The following is a 16,629-nucleotide window of genomic DNA, read 5'->3' on the forward strand; positions in this document are numbered from 1 at the left end:
TTAATTAAATTATTAAAAAAATATTTGATAATATATAATATCTTGAAGTGGGATTCTACATTTTATCTAAAATTTTAAATGAACATCTATAATTTGACAAAAATGTCTCCACTATTAATAAATAAATGTTTATTAATTTTCTCAAATATAAACATATAAACCCTCAGCTAAAATATTTTAAAGTCAAAATTATTTATAAATTCAATAAAAACATATAAAATATTTAATTTATGTATGTGCTAATGCTATATCAACGATTCATAACTCTTGATCTATCTTTCCTTTTTTTTTTTGGTTACATCAATCCATTTTTATATCATAATTTTAAGTATTTTATTATCGTGATAATAATGTTACTATAAGTTATCGTCTTTCTTCTAAGTCACGAGATTTCTCTTATATTAAGTATTTTACTAATGTTGTTTTAATATTTCTCAAATACTATTATTTATATTAATTTTAATCCACCATTATGTGGTGACTAAATACAAATTCTTAAACAAGTGTACTTTTAGGAGCTGTTATTTTCATCGTTAAGTGATGAGACTATTTTTTTAATTAAGTATCTCATTTATTTTTAATTATTTTTTATTTATTTCAAATATTGGTACTTAAATTTAATAAAACTCAATTTAAATTTTAATTAAATTTTAAATCATAACAAACTGTATTAAAATAAACAGAATCATTTTTAAGATTATTGTAATATTAGTCAATCTTAATTTAAATTTTATATTTTTAATTTTGAATATTCACACTCCATGTCAAATAAGTAAAGATGATACTTATAGGTTTAGTTTAGTTAATTGAGCAAACTCTTTATATCTGTTTATTGTTTTTCTCAACATATGTTTTTCCATTCAAAGATCAAATCCATCGTGATCATCATGTTGGTAATTTCATTATTGTTTAATAATAATAATAATATTTTTTACTTTAGTGCTTTTTAATTTATTTTTAAAATTAAAAAATGTTTATGCCGTGCAACCAAGAAAATGTAGCTATTATAAATAGGAAGCGTCACTGTTGAATAAAAAGATTATTATATATTTTTTCTCTTTTTTAATAAGCTTCTCGTCACTTTTTCTTTATCATTTTTTTAATTTGATTTTAGTTCTTTAAAAAATTATTTGTTAAGTTCATGAGTATTTATTTAAATTTAATTTTAAATTTTCACACATTATATTAAAAAGTAAACACAACCAAGAAATTTAACTTAATTGTTTGATGGATAAGTTATTCGAAATTTTCGACGGATATAAAATATATAAATAAACCTAAAGATTATACATCAACCTGAAATATAAGTTATGATTCTTTCCAGGAGAACAACTCCTTTTATAAATAATTTTTGGCTTCAACGTTTAAGAATGATGTGAGACTTTATTATTTGAGATATTGTATATATTGTTTAAGTATTCAATGAACCCCACAATTTTGTTGTTATAAAAAATGTCTGGATGGATTTAGAAAAATATATTATTTATAAATAATATTAATCTTAATTTTTGAAAGATACAAGATTTTATGATTATTAAAATAATTTGACAGATTTATGTTAAAGTCAAGGAGTGCACTCTCATTTTCTAAAAATTATAAATAAAAGTATAAAAGTTCTTTTAACCAGAAAAATATAAATAAAATCTTATAATTATTATTTTATTTAATTTATATTTATATATTAAAATTTATTGATTTTAATTTTTATAATTTGCTCTCACATATTATTATTAGGAAATATAGATGATTATTTTTATTACTATTACTATTATTTTTGAACTTACGAAGGAATAATAGATTAGTTTTACGTCCATCAGATAATTATCCAAAAAAATCATGAATGGGATATAGGATAAGAATAAGAAAGAACATCACAATTTCCATTAGGGTTATCCTTGCAAATTGCAGAGTGTGAACAAAAAAAAAGAAGAAAGAACTGACAGCTAATGAGAGGAGAGAGAAAGAAGGTGAAAAATGAAAATATCCGTGTAGCGTGTGAAGGGATGAGCCACGTCATCAAGGAAATTGATTTTAAAGGGTCTTGTTCTTCCATCTTCAGCGACCAACACCTGTGCAGCAATTCTCTGTCACCAAATTTGATCTTTCTTTCTTTCTTTCTTTGGCGGGAATGACAGAAACGGGGGTTTCTGATAATTTCAAGGGCTTAATACTGGCGATGGGTTCTAGTGCATTCATCGGTTCCAGTTTCATCTTGAAGAAGAAGGGTCTTAAGCGTGCTGCTGCACGCGGTACTCGTGCAGGTCGTTTCTATTCATTGTCAATCACACAAATTCCCAATTAATACTTTTATTTTGTGACCAAGCAATTGCATTGTTTAGTCTTTGGTATTTTAGATCAGATCCATGAGATGCTATGGTAGCTTCTGATCCCGTTTTTGATAATTTTGATTTTTGAATTTTTCAGGAGTTGGTGGCTATACTTATCTACTAGAGCCGCTTTGGTGGGCTGGCATGGTGACAAGTAAGTGTGGCACCTTGATTTCTTCTCTCTCTCTCTCTTTATCCAAGGTTGTTGATTTGAATTTTGAAATGAAACTATTTTGGATCTTGAACTATTTGCTTACAGTGATTATTGGGGAGATTGCAAACTTTGTTGCTTATATCTATGCTCCGGCAGTTCTGGTTACTCCCCTTGGTGCACTTAGTATTATTGTCAGGTACTCTAGCTTTAATTAAAATTTTGATTGTTTTGATGAATTTTGTGTTTGTGTGGATTGTAGAACTAACATATCCGGTATGTGTTGCTAGTGCTGTTTTGTCTCACTTCTTGTTGAAGGAACGGCTTCCGAAGATGGGGGTATTGGGGTGTGTATCCTGCATTGTGGGATCAATTGTTATTGTCATCCATGCACCACAAGAGCAAACTCCGAGTTCTGTCCAAGAAATATGGGATCTGGCCACTCAACCAGGTTGGATTTTAACCTGTTTTAATTTACCCTTGAAGTTAATTCCTATATTCCGGTCTATTACCTGATGTTTTCATCCCCCCCTTTTGTTTTTCAACAGCATTTCTGTTTTATGTGATGGCAACAGTTTCGGTAGTTTTGGCCTTGATCGTACACTTTGAACCTCGCTATGGACAGACTAATATGCTGGTCTACTTGGGAATTTGTTCATTAGTTGGCTCACTTACGGTAATTATGTTATGTCTATCTGTGATGAAGTTTCATATTGATATTGCAACACTTGAACTAACTGTGTATACTTGCTACTTTGTACATGAAATTTTCAAAATTTCAGGTTGTGAGCATAAAGGCCATTGGAATTGCAATAAAGCTTACACTTGATGGAATAAGTCAAATAGCTTATCCTCAGACTTGGTTTTTTCTTACCGTGGCCACAATCTGTGTCATTACGCAGTTGAATTACCTTAATAGGGTGAGTGAGTGGTGAAACTTTGCTAGTTTGGCCTGCATTTGATGCATGATTAATGGTTTCTTATTCTAGTGCAGTTCCATGGGGCTGGGGCAAAGCCTCTTGGCTTTTGTTATTATAGTTGTTTTTTAAGAGGAAAATCAATCAAAAGGTTGGTCTTCTAGTTTTGGTAACTAGAGCAGTAGAGCCGAGCCTTTTTGAATTAGATTAAACTAGAATCAATATAGAACTCATACTCTCTATAAGGTGATGGTTTGCAAGTGACAAGTCCTTCATGCACAACTATAAACACCTAGTCATGTAGATAACAAAACAAGGCCCTGCATGAATTCTCACATTGAAATATGTATGAACTGGAAAAAAAATTGAATTTTGAACTTGATACAGATCTTGAATCATGACCCATTGAAAGTTATACATAGAAGTATAAAACACAATATTGTGAATAGCCCTGTCCTCTGGATGTAATTGTACTTAGTCTTGGGAGGTTTTCTTTCCACATCCTTGATCCAAACATTTTTTTTATACTGACTTGCAAATAGAATTTCAGTAATGTTTTCTCAACTGATACGTTTCTTGGGGTTCCCACTGATATCAACTTCTCTTATCATCCATCTATTATATAACTCCCTTTTGCTTTTGACAAATCTTGAGCTTATTTTACTATTCAAATATTTCAGGCTCTGGATACATTCAATGCCACAATTGTTTCTCCTGTATATTATGTAATGTTCACAACTCTTACTATTATTGCCAGTGCAATAATGTTTAAGGTATGATAATAGATTCATATTTCTTTGATTCCTTTGGTGATATCTCAAACTTTCCTTTTTGCTGAAAATAGGATATGACAAGCTTGACTATTTACTTTCAGGATTGGTCCGGTCAGGATGTCAGCAGCATAGCCTCTGAGATATGTGGATTCATCACTGTTCTTACAGGAACAATCATATTGCACATGACTAGAGAACAGGAAGAATCTAATATGCAAAGTACAGAATAACATGTTACTTTCAATCTGATTCATGCCAGTTTCCATTTGTTTGCTCATGCATTTATAGACTCTTACAACTCGTAGGGTATAGCTATTAAACCTGATGAAGTGATGGTATCTTCTCTATTTGATGCAGAGACCTCAACATGGTTTATAGGTGAGGATTTGATGAAGGGTGTTGAGAATGAACACCTGATCCATATACATGATTCAGATTACCTCGAACGTTGAATTTTCCTTGGAGGTTAGGTTGATGTTCGAGAACATTTTCAATCTGTGCTGATACAATGGCGTGAGCCTGCCCATGGTCACATGATGTTTTGCAGTGTGGATTGCTTGTCCTTGAGCTTAATGAATTCAAGCATCGATGGTGCTATAGCTTTCTAACCATTTCTCCGCATGCTATTTGCATGCAGCTGTTGACTGGAGCCATCTCAGATTTCAAACGGAAATGAGATTGCTGTCTCATTACAACAAATGGAATTTTTGGAGCGATCTTATGCCCTGTTCTATTGTCCATCTTAGCCAGTGTAACTTTTCTTAACACACACACACACATATCTTTTGGTAGGAAGTGAGCAATTGTTTATACAGTTCCGTCTGTATTTCTCATTTAATTAACTATTAGATTTATAGTTTCTTTTCTTGAAATAGGTAAATGATAGATCCGTTGGCTTCCGCTGAAAATGTTGAGGATATTTATTCTCCGATCTTCTGCAGTAAAAAATGAATTATTATCTATTTTTTTATCCTCCAGACCTGAGGATATTAGCAAGCAAAGATGACTTGATACGGTTATTCGCATCAAAGAACCTGCTAGTGGAGTAGTGGTAGCGAGTTTAGCGTATTTTTGCATGGCATCTATCTTTGTTCTATCCTCATTCATTCCTCACTTATTTATAATACAATTCGTTAAATGGTTGCTTCGATTCGAAGCGAACTACGTGTTAATCTTTTATGATCAACTTATAGCTTTTCTTTACTTTTTTTAAACCGGAATTAGAACATCCATTAGATATACCGTTTCGGTGAATGTGGGAGAGAGACGTCATCTATCATCTGTTTCATCTGCATAGATTCCTTTTCTTCAAGAAAATTTAGTGAGATTAATGGTGTGGTATATGAGATTAAGAGACAAGGTAGGAACATATTATGGGCTACATGATCATTTTTATCTTTTATTTTATTCTTTGTGCTAAGTTAGATCTTTTATCTTTTATTGTCATTTATCTTATTTAAAATACTTAAAATAATCTTTCATCATTTAAAAAAGTTCAATTTTGTATCTTATCTAATTTAATAGGTTTGAAATGTTTTTTAACTATTTAAATATATTCAAAATAATTATTTATTCAAGTGTTATTCAAAAAATAAAGTTTAATATATTTAAATATTCGAAGAATCATTTTAAATTTATTAAATTAAATAAGGTATCAAATTAAACTCTTTAAAAGATAAATGATTATTTTAAATATTTTAAATAAGATAAAGGATTAAAGGAAATTTTTAAAAAAAATAAAAAATCATTCTGAATAAAATAAAGGATAAATAAATGATCATTTAGTCTATTCTTTAATGCATTCTCATTAACACACTATTATTTAATTGTTAATGAGTTCTACGGTTCTACTCGTAATTTTAATAATTTTCAACTAATAATAATGAAAAACAAATTAAAAAATATTACTAGCATTCTCTTTAAAATTAATAACCTATTGTTATTTTTTTCTGAATATTTCTTTAAACCAACCAAAAGTTGACCATATATGTGGAAAAATAAAATTATTCATAAATCAAATTTAGATTTATTTATTAAGAAAAATAAGTCAAGTTACCTTCTTTTATTTTAATTATTCTTATTGTATTTCTTGATTTTTGTTATGACTTTTATGTTTTAAAAGTTAGGTTTTGGATTCTTACAACTTTAAAATTGCCAAGAAATTATTCCTATTGCCACACTTCAATTTTGATTTAAACTCCTACATCAAGACATCAACATCTTTTGTCTCAGAATTTAAAATTGGTTATTTTTCATTAAAAGGAAATAATCTTTATTAATTAACAAAACAAGAGGTAATTGGCACCGTTAAGAAACATTATGGTCTGATGTCATATATATAAGTGTCCACCGCGTGGCTGTGGTTTGCTGAAGAAAAACGCAAGCTGCTTGTTTGATAGGGAAGAGAAGAAAGAGAGAAAACAAAGGGCGGTGGTGAGTGCTTCTGCTTCATCATCATCAGAGAATGGCGGCTACTGTGTCTTCTGCTTGGTCAAAGCCCGGCGCGTGGGCCCTAGATTCCGAGGAACACGAAGCCGAGCTCCTTCAACAGAACAACAACAACCCCAACGACAAGCCACTCGCCGACTTCCCCTCCCTTGCCGCCGCCGCCGCCACCAAGCCCAAGAAGAAGAAGGCCCAGACCTACTCCCTCGCCGAATTCACCGCCAAGCCCGACTCCGCCTTCGCCGACCAAGATCCCGTCGTCCTCCCCACCGGCCCCCGCCAGCGCACCGCCGAGGAGCTCGACCGCACCCGTCTCGGTGGCGGCTTCCGCAACTATGGCGACCGCCCCAACAGGAATAACTCCTCCGGCGGCGACGAGTCTTCCAATTCCCGCTGGGGTTCATCTAGGGTTTCTGACGAGCCCAGGAGAAACGGTTTTGGGGCTAGGGATTCCAATCGCGAGCTTCCCCCTTCGCGCGCTGACGAAACTGATAATTGGGCCGCCGCGAAGAAACCCTCCGGGGGGTTTGAAAGGAGGGAGAGGGACAAAGGAGGGTTTTTCGATTCGCAGTCGCGCGCTGATGAATCTGACAGCTGGGTTTCGAATAAGAGTTTCGTGCCTTCTGAAGGGCGGAGATTCGGTTCCAACGGCGGCGGGTTCGAGCGAGAGAGGAGGGTTGTTGGGTTCGGCTCCAGCGGCGGCGCGGATTCCGACAATTGGAACACAAAGAAGGGCGAGTCCAACGTTGGTAGCGAGAGTGTTGGTGGGAGGCCGAAGCTTGTGTTGCAACCTCGGACAGTGTCCGTGAGCGATGAAGGGGCTGATGGCAATAATGCGGGGAAGCCTAAAGGTGTTAATCCGTTCGGAGAGGCGAGGCCGAGGGAGCAGGTTTTGGCGGAGAAAGGGCAGGATTGGAAGAAGATTGATGAGCAGCTTGAGAGCGTCAAGATTAAGGAGGCAAGTGGTGGTGATGGGTTTGGAAAGAGGGGTTTTGGCTCTTCCAACGGTGGTGGAGGACGTGCTACTTTGCCTGAAAGTCGCACTGAGAGGAGTTGGAGGAAGCCCCAATTTGATGATGATCGTCCTAAAAGGTTTGTCATTGATACCAATACCAACCCAACACGGTAGTAGTAGTGGTAGTTCCCTCTATTTCTTCTTGATTACTTGTTTTTGTGTTTGAGATTGTGTTGTGCATCTTTTATAATAATTAGGAACTTAAAAAGATTGATTCAGTGTCTCCTCTTAGCTGATACCAGAATGGGAAAGTAAATGAACTAAGGGCTCAGAACTGTTATCAGGGATGTTAATTTGCTCTTTCTAACCAGTTCCCATATGTTGTTTCTGTGTGTGCAATGTGGTACTTTATCTAATGCGGATGAGATGCTAGTTATAACCTTCACCTGTCCGATGTTATGTACCTTTTGTCAGTAGTATTTTCAACTAATTTAGAGTACTGATTTTTGGATATTATTTTAAACAGTTTCTTAATGACACTTTTGGTTACTGACCTTTCTTTATTCTTTATGCCAAAATGGTTTTTAAGCATATAGTGGTGCTGTCTGTCTCTCCTGGATGAGTGGATGAGAAGAATGTTATTATTATTAGGCTGAGTCATTTAGCTAGCCTAAGACTTGATTGATTGTTGGAAGATCTTCTGATGGACTCAGTACACATTTCCATATTTATCACTTAAGCCTTGGTATATAGTAAAAAAATAACAACAACAATAAAAATGATAAATGTGTTGGTGGTGGACCCCATCATTAATTAAGCAAGCTTGAAATGTCATCATTTGAATGGAACGGAGCATAATCCTACCTGGTGCTTAGAACTTGCCATAATTTCTGTTTTCTCATATGGAGTATGTTTGCGACTTGTATTTTTTTTCCCATTTGTAATGCTGTTGAGCCTGTTTGCTGTTAAATGCAGTGCTGAGAAAGTGGAAGATGAACCTGATCAAAAAAAGGAAGTGGAAGATGAACACGTTGAAAAAAATTGAAGAGCTATTAATTTCTTTTGGTCCCTGCAGATTGATCGATAAGAGAGTTGGAAACGAACACTGAACCTCTAAAACTTATTTTTTGTTTCCCATTGAAGTTTTGTCCGTCTTTATCTTTTCATGTTTTATTGTGAGAGATTAATACTGAAACAGTTAAGAGACATTTTTTGTAGCAGTGTTGGTAGCTTAGTCAGTCGTTATTATGAATATGTTTGTTGCTAAATGTTACCGTAATTTCCTCCCCACATCATTCATAATCTATATAAGTAAGCTTGGTGATGAATTTTGGAATTTGTTTATTTTGTCTTTCCTTTTATCAAAGGATGTTCATGTTCATGAGTTTTCACAAAAAAAAAGAAGAAAAGAGGATGTTCATGTTCAATTCAATGATATATGTAATCGCCATGGATAACTCGGATATTCAGAATCCCTCTCGATGTAGAGAGTTGCAGAGAATAACAAAGGCTTCCTCTACCCGGTAAATCTGACATCGTAAACGACTTGGTTTTCTTTCTCCTCCGAGTTAAATTTTTGCAAAATGGTTATTGATTAGAGATCAATATGCAGCTAGTAGAGTGGCCTATATTACGTTAAGCATCCTTGTGTTAATTGTTGCAGACGGCACAGCCTCCTGTCTGCACGTTGAAAGAATTTGAGAAGATAAGCAAGCCTTTCAAAATATGCTTTAGATTGTTATTGAACACCACAAATTCCAATTTATTTTAAGCACCAGCTGCAACTTTCTTTTAACCTTTTTAGCTGCGGGTATGCAGCTTGACCTGGCTTCATCCTTAAGCTTTGGTCTATTCCTACACTGTTAATAAAAAACTCAGTTATGTTATATACATATAAAACATTAATGTGTTTTTATTAGCAGGGTGTAGTAAAATAGCGGATTAAACAAGTTATTACTTGTTTGTGGCTTAAAGTAGTGGACGCAGCAATCATCGACTAAACTTTCTGAATTTATTCTTCATTTGTATCCAATTGAAAAGAAAATGATTCAATTGGAGGTCATCTTAAAGGAGCTCTTAAAACACTAGCTTTAAAGTAAGAGAACTCTGATCAAATGTTAGTAATACCCATACAATTCGGTCAACGGGAAGAACTGGGGTCAAAGGTTACACGTGATGCGCACGTGGTGGCCAGGCTCAGAGATGCCGGTGCCATCCCTATACCCAATGGCTGGACTTGCAAGGGTTAGTAACTCACCCATCACTACTATTCAATAACTTTTTATTTTATAAGATATTTCTTCTCTACCAAAGACTAAGAGAGTGTAATTATATGAAAATTAAGTAAAAATTTGAAAAATATGCGCAAGGCTTAAATTTGATTTGGGCAGGATAACTAGTTCTTCCACATTCAACACATAAAGATGGCTTTCAACTTATTCGGAAAAATTGGTCAAGATTAGTGATTAAGCTAATTGAATTATACAGATACCATGATTCGCGTATAGTATGGAAGAGGTAGTAGAGTTTCCAACTTATTTATGTTTTAGTGAGTCACTTTTTGTTAATTTATCTGTATATCTTATCTTACAATTAAGAATCCTTATGTGGAGTCGGGAAGTCCATGTGGATCTAGCTCTGGATCCTCCATTGCAGTGGCAACTAACATGGTTACCATTTCTTTGGGAACTGAAACGGATGGCTCCATTATTTGCCCAGCTCACCACAACTCAGTAGTGGGACTCAAACCCACTGTTGGGCTCACTAGCAGGGCAGGTGTGATACCTGTTTCACCTCGTCAAGATACAATTGGGTAACAAGATTCACCTTTTAGCTTGCTTGAATTAGTAATATACAAAGGGAATTGGTATTGCTCACTCCAAAATTACTTTTGGCCTCTATTATTAACTGGCTTTTATCAAAATACCTTTTTGCTCCTTTCCTTTCATATTGGCACCCACCCCATCTCTTTCTTGCTTTTTTCTTTCACTCCCTTCCTTCCCTCCCTCCTTCCATCATGTATCCTTCCCTTCTCAGGTATTTTTTTCCCTCTACTGGCTACACAACGAACCTATGATTCTATTAGGTTGCATAATTTACCACACATCGAAATCATGATTTCATTGTGTTACAATTTATGTAACACTAAGGAATTATAATTCTGTTGCACAACTAGAGGTGCAAAAATAAAGTACAATGATTCCATTGTGCAATGTTTTTTGCAATTCTACTTATGCAACAAAAGTGTATTTTCATTGTGCATTGGGGGAAAGATATTTTTGAAATTTTGAAATGATGGTAAGGACCAATAGCAACCCCCACATATAAATGTTCTACTTGAATTTTAAATCTTTAACATTATGTATTTTTTTGGAAAGTCCAATATGTAGGACAGTTTCAGACACAGTTCATGTGCTTGATGTCATTGTTGGGTTCGACCCAAGAGACCATGAAGCGACAAAGTCAGCGGCTAAGCTTATACCTCCTAATGGATATAAGCAGTTCCTAAAAATAGATGGGCTCAAAGGAAAGAAGTTAGGAAATTTCTAGGGACACCTAGCATTTTGCTGGTACATCCAGCAGAAGATGAAAAATTCTAATTTTACCCTTTCATAAGCTTTATACGGATCGTCGATCCATAGAAAAGGTGAAGGGCATTTTAGCCCTTTCATTGTGTTGTTGGGTGTCCCAGCAAAAATACATCCAGCAAAAGATGAAAAATTCTAATTTTACCCTTTCATAAGCTTTATACGGATTGTCGATCCATAGAAAAGGTGAAGGGCATTTTAGCCCTTTCATTGTGTTGTTGGGTGTCCCAGCAAAAATGCTAGATGTCCCTATAAATTCCCAAGAAGTTAGGTGTTGTTAGGAATCCATTTTTGAATTCTTATGATGGATCCAATGTCATTCCCATCTTTGAGGCCCATCTTAATGTGTTAAGGTAAAAATTGCTTTAGAATATTTTTTTGACTCTCCTGGCCCTTGCTAAGCTTCACTAAGATTATATTGTTTTTTTCCACTTCAAGGCAAAGAGGTGCAATAGTGGTAGATAATTTGGAAATAGAAAATTTAAGCATCATTCTCAACCCTCTCCAAAGTGGTGAAATGAGGACCTTATTGGCAGACTTCAAGTTGTCTATCAACGATTATCTGCAGGAGCTCGTTTTTTCTCCTGTGAGATTACTAGCTGAGATTATTGAATTCAACATCAATCACCCTGATTTAGTAAGTGTTTATACTATGATTTTTAGATGAATAGTAGCATGGAATAAGGTCATTACTTTTTCTGGCAGTGTAGCTCCTCACCCCACATTTTTAAGCTGATATTGCTTCAAATTCATCCCAACCCCAATACTATAAATTAAAGTATTTATTTTTCTATTGGAATGAAAGTCTCTTAATTAAGGACAAAACAAGTTAGGCCAAGATTCATCAGATCATTAAATATAAAGTTTGATTAATAGTATTTATTTTCTTGGCATAGGCCATTTTTTATGGCCTAACTTGATTTATTAAAAGTTTATTTAATACATTTTCGTTGTAGCATGAGAACTATATACAAAATCTACAGCAAAAAGTTATTTGTACAGGAAGTGTATCTTTGAAAATAAAAGAAAACTATCCACGTGGATAGTTTATATAACACTTTGATAGTGCCAATTGTAACTTTCCACCAATAAATGGGGTAACAAATTTATGTAGCACTACTAGGCCGATGGATCTCTATGCAGCTAATGAGACTATTGCCATTCAACGGTAGAAGTTGTAGTTACTAGACTCTTCTTTCTCTCATTATGTATTATGCTGTCAAGAAGCAAGTTACGCGGTCCTCTACTTATACGTGCCTCCAACAAATGAATAAACAAAAGAATATAATTACATCATGACACTAAAAGAAAATTTTAAATTATGTGTTTGTTTCTTTGTTAAAAATTATCTATCAATTTTTCTGCCTTAACTTCCCTTTTATATTCAATACTTCGAACTTTCATCTACCGATTTGTTAAAAATTATGTGTTTGTTGATGTTATTTTTGGAAATAATTATTTTTTCAAAAGCTATCTTTTGAAGCTATAAAAGGACAATTATTTCTTTGAGATAAATTGAAGCAGATAAGTTTTTTATGGTACAAGCGACACATGTTTGAAAATGAATACTTTATATTAAAGGATGTCTGATTTAAGAGATATATCACATCTTTATCATTGAAACCATTGTCTAATTCATAAGGCCAATCTATCATATGTGTTAGAAAATTATACTGTGATGTGTAATTTCTTATGTTTGAACATATAAGAAGCTATACTTTAGGAATTTTAGATAATGTATTTCCCACATTTATCATTTTTTGTAAATTCCGTAAGCAAGTTTAGAAAACTTAATTGAATCTATAATGCAGTGCAGAAATTGCCATTTGATATTTTCTCAAATCTTCTTTACGTATCTCTTCTGTTACTCCCTTTAATGGCTTGTCTTATGAAAAGTATCTCTGCCCTAAAAGTTTTTCTCGGAGAGAGATGTGTATAGGTGAGGTTCTTTTAGAATGAAAACCAACCAACCAACCTCCCATAACACCCTTTTTCAAATTCATCTTTTCATTTGATTGCCAAAATTGCCCTTTAACTAAGTAAGCAAAGAGGAAATTGATTTTAATAATTGTTAATCCCAAAATGACTTTACAACATTTTAAGCCTAACAACTATCATATTAGGCATTTTTTTAATTTAAAATCATTTTATAATTACACGAGGCACTAGTTAAAATAATCTAATGATCTTTCACTTGGTTCATATAATGACTTCAATATTCAACATTAAACAATAAGTGCATGCTAAAATTATCAAGTCACCATTCTTAATTAAATTAACTAATTATAGATGTACCATTAACAAAAATACAAACTATAAATATAAAAAAATTACTAAAAAAATAAGTTGTTATGTTTGTTCAAAGCTAATTTTTTTATAAGTTAATAATTTTATGAAAGCTACTAAATTATTTTAAGTATTTTATAACTCTCTCCTTTCCTATCTATAGGACTCAAACCAAGAGTGATGCTTGTTCTTTTTTTACAGGACTCAAATGTTAAAAGTATTGTTAAAGAAACTCAACACAAAAGTAGAAAGAACAACAACAATAAAAAAATTACAATCTTATGGAAAATTAAAAGAGTGTATGAGAAATTAAATATAATTATCAAATAGACGATAGTAAAAAATGAGAAAAAGAAATCACTTTTTAGTAAATATGTTAATGAAAAATTATTAAAGAGACCTTAGAGAATTAAGATTTAAGAGGAGGGGATCTAGAAAATAATTTTATATATAATACTACAGAAGTTTAAAAACATTGAAAAAACCATTGGCCTTGTAGGCTCCCTCCCTTCCTCCACCTCTGAATTGCACCAATCATCTTTGATAGGATAGTCTAATCCGATTTTTACTGAGGTAACTTATACAATCCCTTAAATCATTGTCCATTTCACAATCATATAACTAGTATGATACATCATTATTGTTAATTTTCTTTAATTTGTTCTGTTTTGGGTTGGAAAATATTCGTAGTGCCTTCATTAAAAAAAAAAAAAAACTGTTGCTATGAAGTAGGTGAAGAAAAAAGAACAAGACAGTAACCGTGAATTTGGAAAGAGTATTTAGAAAGGGTAATGTAATTTTTTAGGGTATATTTGAATTGATACTCAAGAAAATGTTCCGTTTGGATATTTACTTTAAGAATTTTATAAATTCTTCAAATTTCTAGTCCTTTTTTAAAATAAGGAATTTACAATTACACTAAAATAGGTGGAATTTCAAATTTCACTCGTCACACCACATACTTCTTTTCTCTCGGTTCCGTTGCTTATTGACGATAGGAGATTATTCCACGAGATTGATGTTTAATGACCTCCTGCAATCGAAAACTCATCGGAACACAATATTCCTCAACCGAGATGAGGGCACAAATTGAAAAACTCAATGCTCAACCATCGTTTGTTATAGGACTTTGACAGACATGACACACACACAACGTTGATCGTTGCCAACAGGTATGTTTCACTAATGTACAAGTTCTAAAATCCTCACCACCATCGTCGACGACGTCGACATGGATCCCTCAACGTGGTGGTGTTGTGCCTCCTTGCCGTCAATGCTATCGGTGTTACAAAGCTTCAAACATGGCCAATGCTTGATCTTTGGTCCATCAATGAGTTTTGAAAGGATGAGAAGTAGATATTAATCAAATGATCCAAATTAAATTAATGGTCCAAACAGATTATTTTTGCAATTGAATGAAATTTGATTTCCTTCATTTAAATTAATTTGCATTTTAAATTCTTTATTATTTTAAAACTCTCAATCCAAATACACTGGAAATGAATTCTTTGTTCAGCACCATGGCACCGACATTACTGCTAGAGATAGGTAGGTAGGTAGATGTTTCCATTTTGATCGAATGACTTTTGTAAGCACCTTTTTTACCATCACGACTAAAAGGTGTTGTTGTTAAAACCTTATTACCAAATTTCCAATCACGATAGATTATTAAATATTTCTACCAACTTTTGTATAAGAATTTCACAACAAATAGTAGCAATTTTACCTTACACAGCTTTCAGCCACATGGGGAAAAAAAGTCTTGACTTCTTGTAGCTGCTGCACCAGAAACAACATGCAACATATTCAAAACCACCATTTTATAAGTTGTCTCATCTTTTCAGCGGTTGCTAAAGCAGCTAAACGACCACGTTACACCCATTAACGAAAGAATTAAAGCAAACGTGGACCCCATGAGTTGAAAACGCTACATCGTTCGTATAATGTTGTTAAACTGCCCTTTGAATTGTTATCGAGGGAAAACAAAATTCTCCATGCGCGAACCTACATCTAGAAAAAAATAACAAAACACGTGCCTGAACCTCAATTGAAAGAAACAAAACAAGAAATGCCCGTGTAATTTGATCGATCTTACTATATATACAAGTAGTATTACACGGCAAAAGCAAAGGGAAGTGATTGATCATATAAAAAAAGATCAAAGATGGTAAGGCAAAGCGTGGTGATGATGCTTATTACAATAAGCATAATGTGTGCAATGGCAGTGACTGAAAGCTTAAAAGTGAAAGCAGGGAATTGGGGTGCGAGTTTTGAAGGGGAGAATAAGGAAACGGTGACGAACCTGGAATTCTATTTCCACGACACGCTGAGTGGGCAAAACCCGAGTGCGGTTCGAGTGGCTGAACCGCTTGACAAGAAAAAGACATCCATGACCCTGTTCGGGGCGATCATGATGGCGGATGACCCGTTAACGGAGACATCGGACCCCAAGTCGAAGATAGTGGGCCGGGCCCAGGGGCTTTATGGGTCGTCGTGTCAGCAGGAGATTGGGCTTTTGATGGCCATGAGTTACTCCTTCACCGACGGCCCATATAATGGAAGCTCCTTCGCTCTTCTCGGGAAAAACTCGGCCATGAACCCCGTTCGTGAGATGCCTGTCGTGGGTGGCACGGGTCTGTTCCGTATGGCACGTGGCTATGCCCTTGCCAAGACTCATTGGTTTGATCCCACCACCGGTGATGCCATTGTTGCCTACAATGTCACCCTCCTTCATTAAACTAAACAACTTACATTTGTCCACTCTTTCTATATTCCTTAATGCTTAATTAGTTATTTGTCTCCATGGAACACTCTCTTGTCATGTCTTCCTTCTTTTTCTACTACTGCCACCACATCCCAACATATACTTCGCTTTGATAACTTCCAGCCGTTAATAAAACCTTTATTTCTTTTCTCTCTGTTATTTTTTGTCTTTTCTTTTTCTTATTATAGTCTGTTTAAGGCATGTAATTAAGTTCTGCATAAGTTAAAATTAGTATTAGTATATACATAAAAAATTATCTTTTGGAGAAATTAATGTAAGAGTTTTTACATATTAACTTATTTATAAACTAGCCGACCCCACCTAGTGGGATAAGGCGTTGTTGTTGTTGTAACTTATTTATAAACTGATTTTAGCTTAAAAACAAACTTTTTTTTTTTTTACTTTATTTTCTTGACCTAAAAGT

The 16,629-nt window shown here is 34.1% G+C and overlaps 3 protein-coding genes and 1 pseudogene across 4 annotated transcripts; all 4 read left to right on the forward strand.

The window, feature by feature from the left end:
* The first annotated feature begins 1,930 nt into the window (after window positions 1-1,930).
* On the forward strand, window positions 1,931-5,332 carry LOC114380201 (probable magnesium transporter NIPA6). 2 transcript variants are annotated; one of them, XM_028339174.1, is made up of 9 exons: window positions 1,931-2,261; window positions 2,425-2,481; window positions 2,587-2,677; window positions 2,769-2,929; window positions 3,054-3,154; window positions 3,261-3,398; window positions 4,076-4,168; window positions 4,270-4,387; window positions 4,526-5,332. In XM_028339174.1, the coding sequence occupies exons 1-9, from the start codon at window positions 2,129-2,131 to the stop codon at window positions 4,618-4,620; spliced, it is 987 nt and encodes a 328-aa protein (XP_028194975.1). In that variant the 5' UTR covers window positions 1,931-2,128; the 3' UTR covers window positions 4,621-5,332. The 2 variants fall into 2 exon arrangements, with proteins under 2 accessions (XP_028194975.1, XP_028194974.1); XM_028339173.1 differs by having other exon boundaries at window positions 1,937-2,261; window positions 3,027-3,154.
* A 1,170-nt stretch (window positions 5,333-6,502) lies between these two features.
* LOC114379788 (eukaryotic translation initiation factor 4B3-like) lies at window positions 6,503-8,896 on the forward strand. The gene is made up of 2 exons (XM_028338506.1): window positions 6,503-7,705; window positions 8,544-8,896. Exons 1-2 carry the CDS (start codon window positions 6,633-6,635, stop codon window positions 8,611-8,613), a joined length of 1,143 nt encoding a protein of 380 aa, XP_028194307.1. The 5' UTR covers window positions 6,503-6,632; the 3' UTR covers window positions 8,614-8,896.
* A 119-nt stretch (window positions 8,897-9,015) lies between these two features.
* On the forward strand, window positions 9,016-11,902 carry LOC114380258 (annotated as a pseudogene).
* Window positions 11,903-15,544: 3,642 nt separating this feature from the next.
* On the forward strand, window positions 15,545-16,364 carry LOC114379299 (dirigent protein 23-like). The gene has a single exon (XM_028337937.1). The coding sequence runs from the start codon at window positions 15,606-15,608 to the stop codon at window positions 16,176-16,178; it is 573 nt and encodes a 190-aa protein (XP_028193738.1). The 5' UTR covers window positions 15,545-15,605; the 3' UTR covers window positions 16,179-16,364.
* Window positions 16,365-16,629: the final 265 nt, after the last annotated feature.

Source organism: Glycine soja, chromosome 12, assembly GCF_004193775.1.
Source record: "Glycine soja cultivar W05 chromosome 12, ASM419377v2, whole genome shotgun sequence".
Classification (NCBI taxonomy): Eukaryota; Viridiplantae; Streptophyta; class Magnoliopsida; order Fabales; family Fabaceae; genus Glycine; species Glycine soja.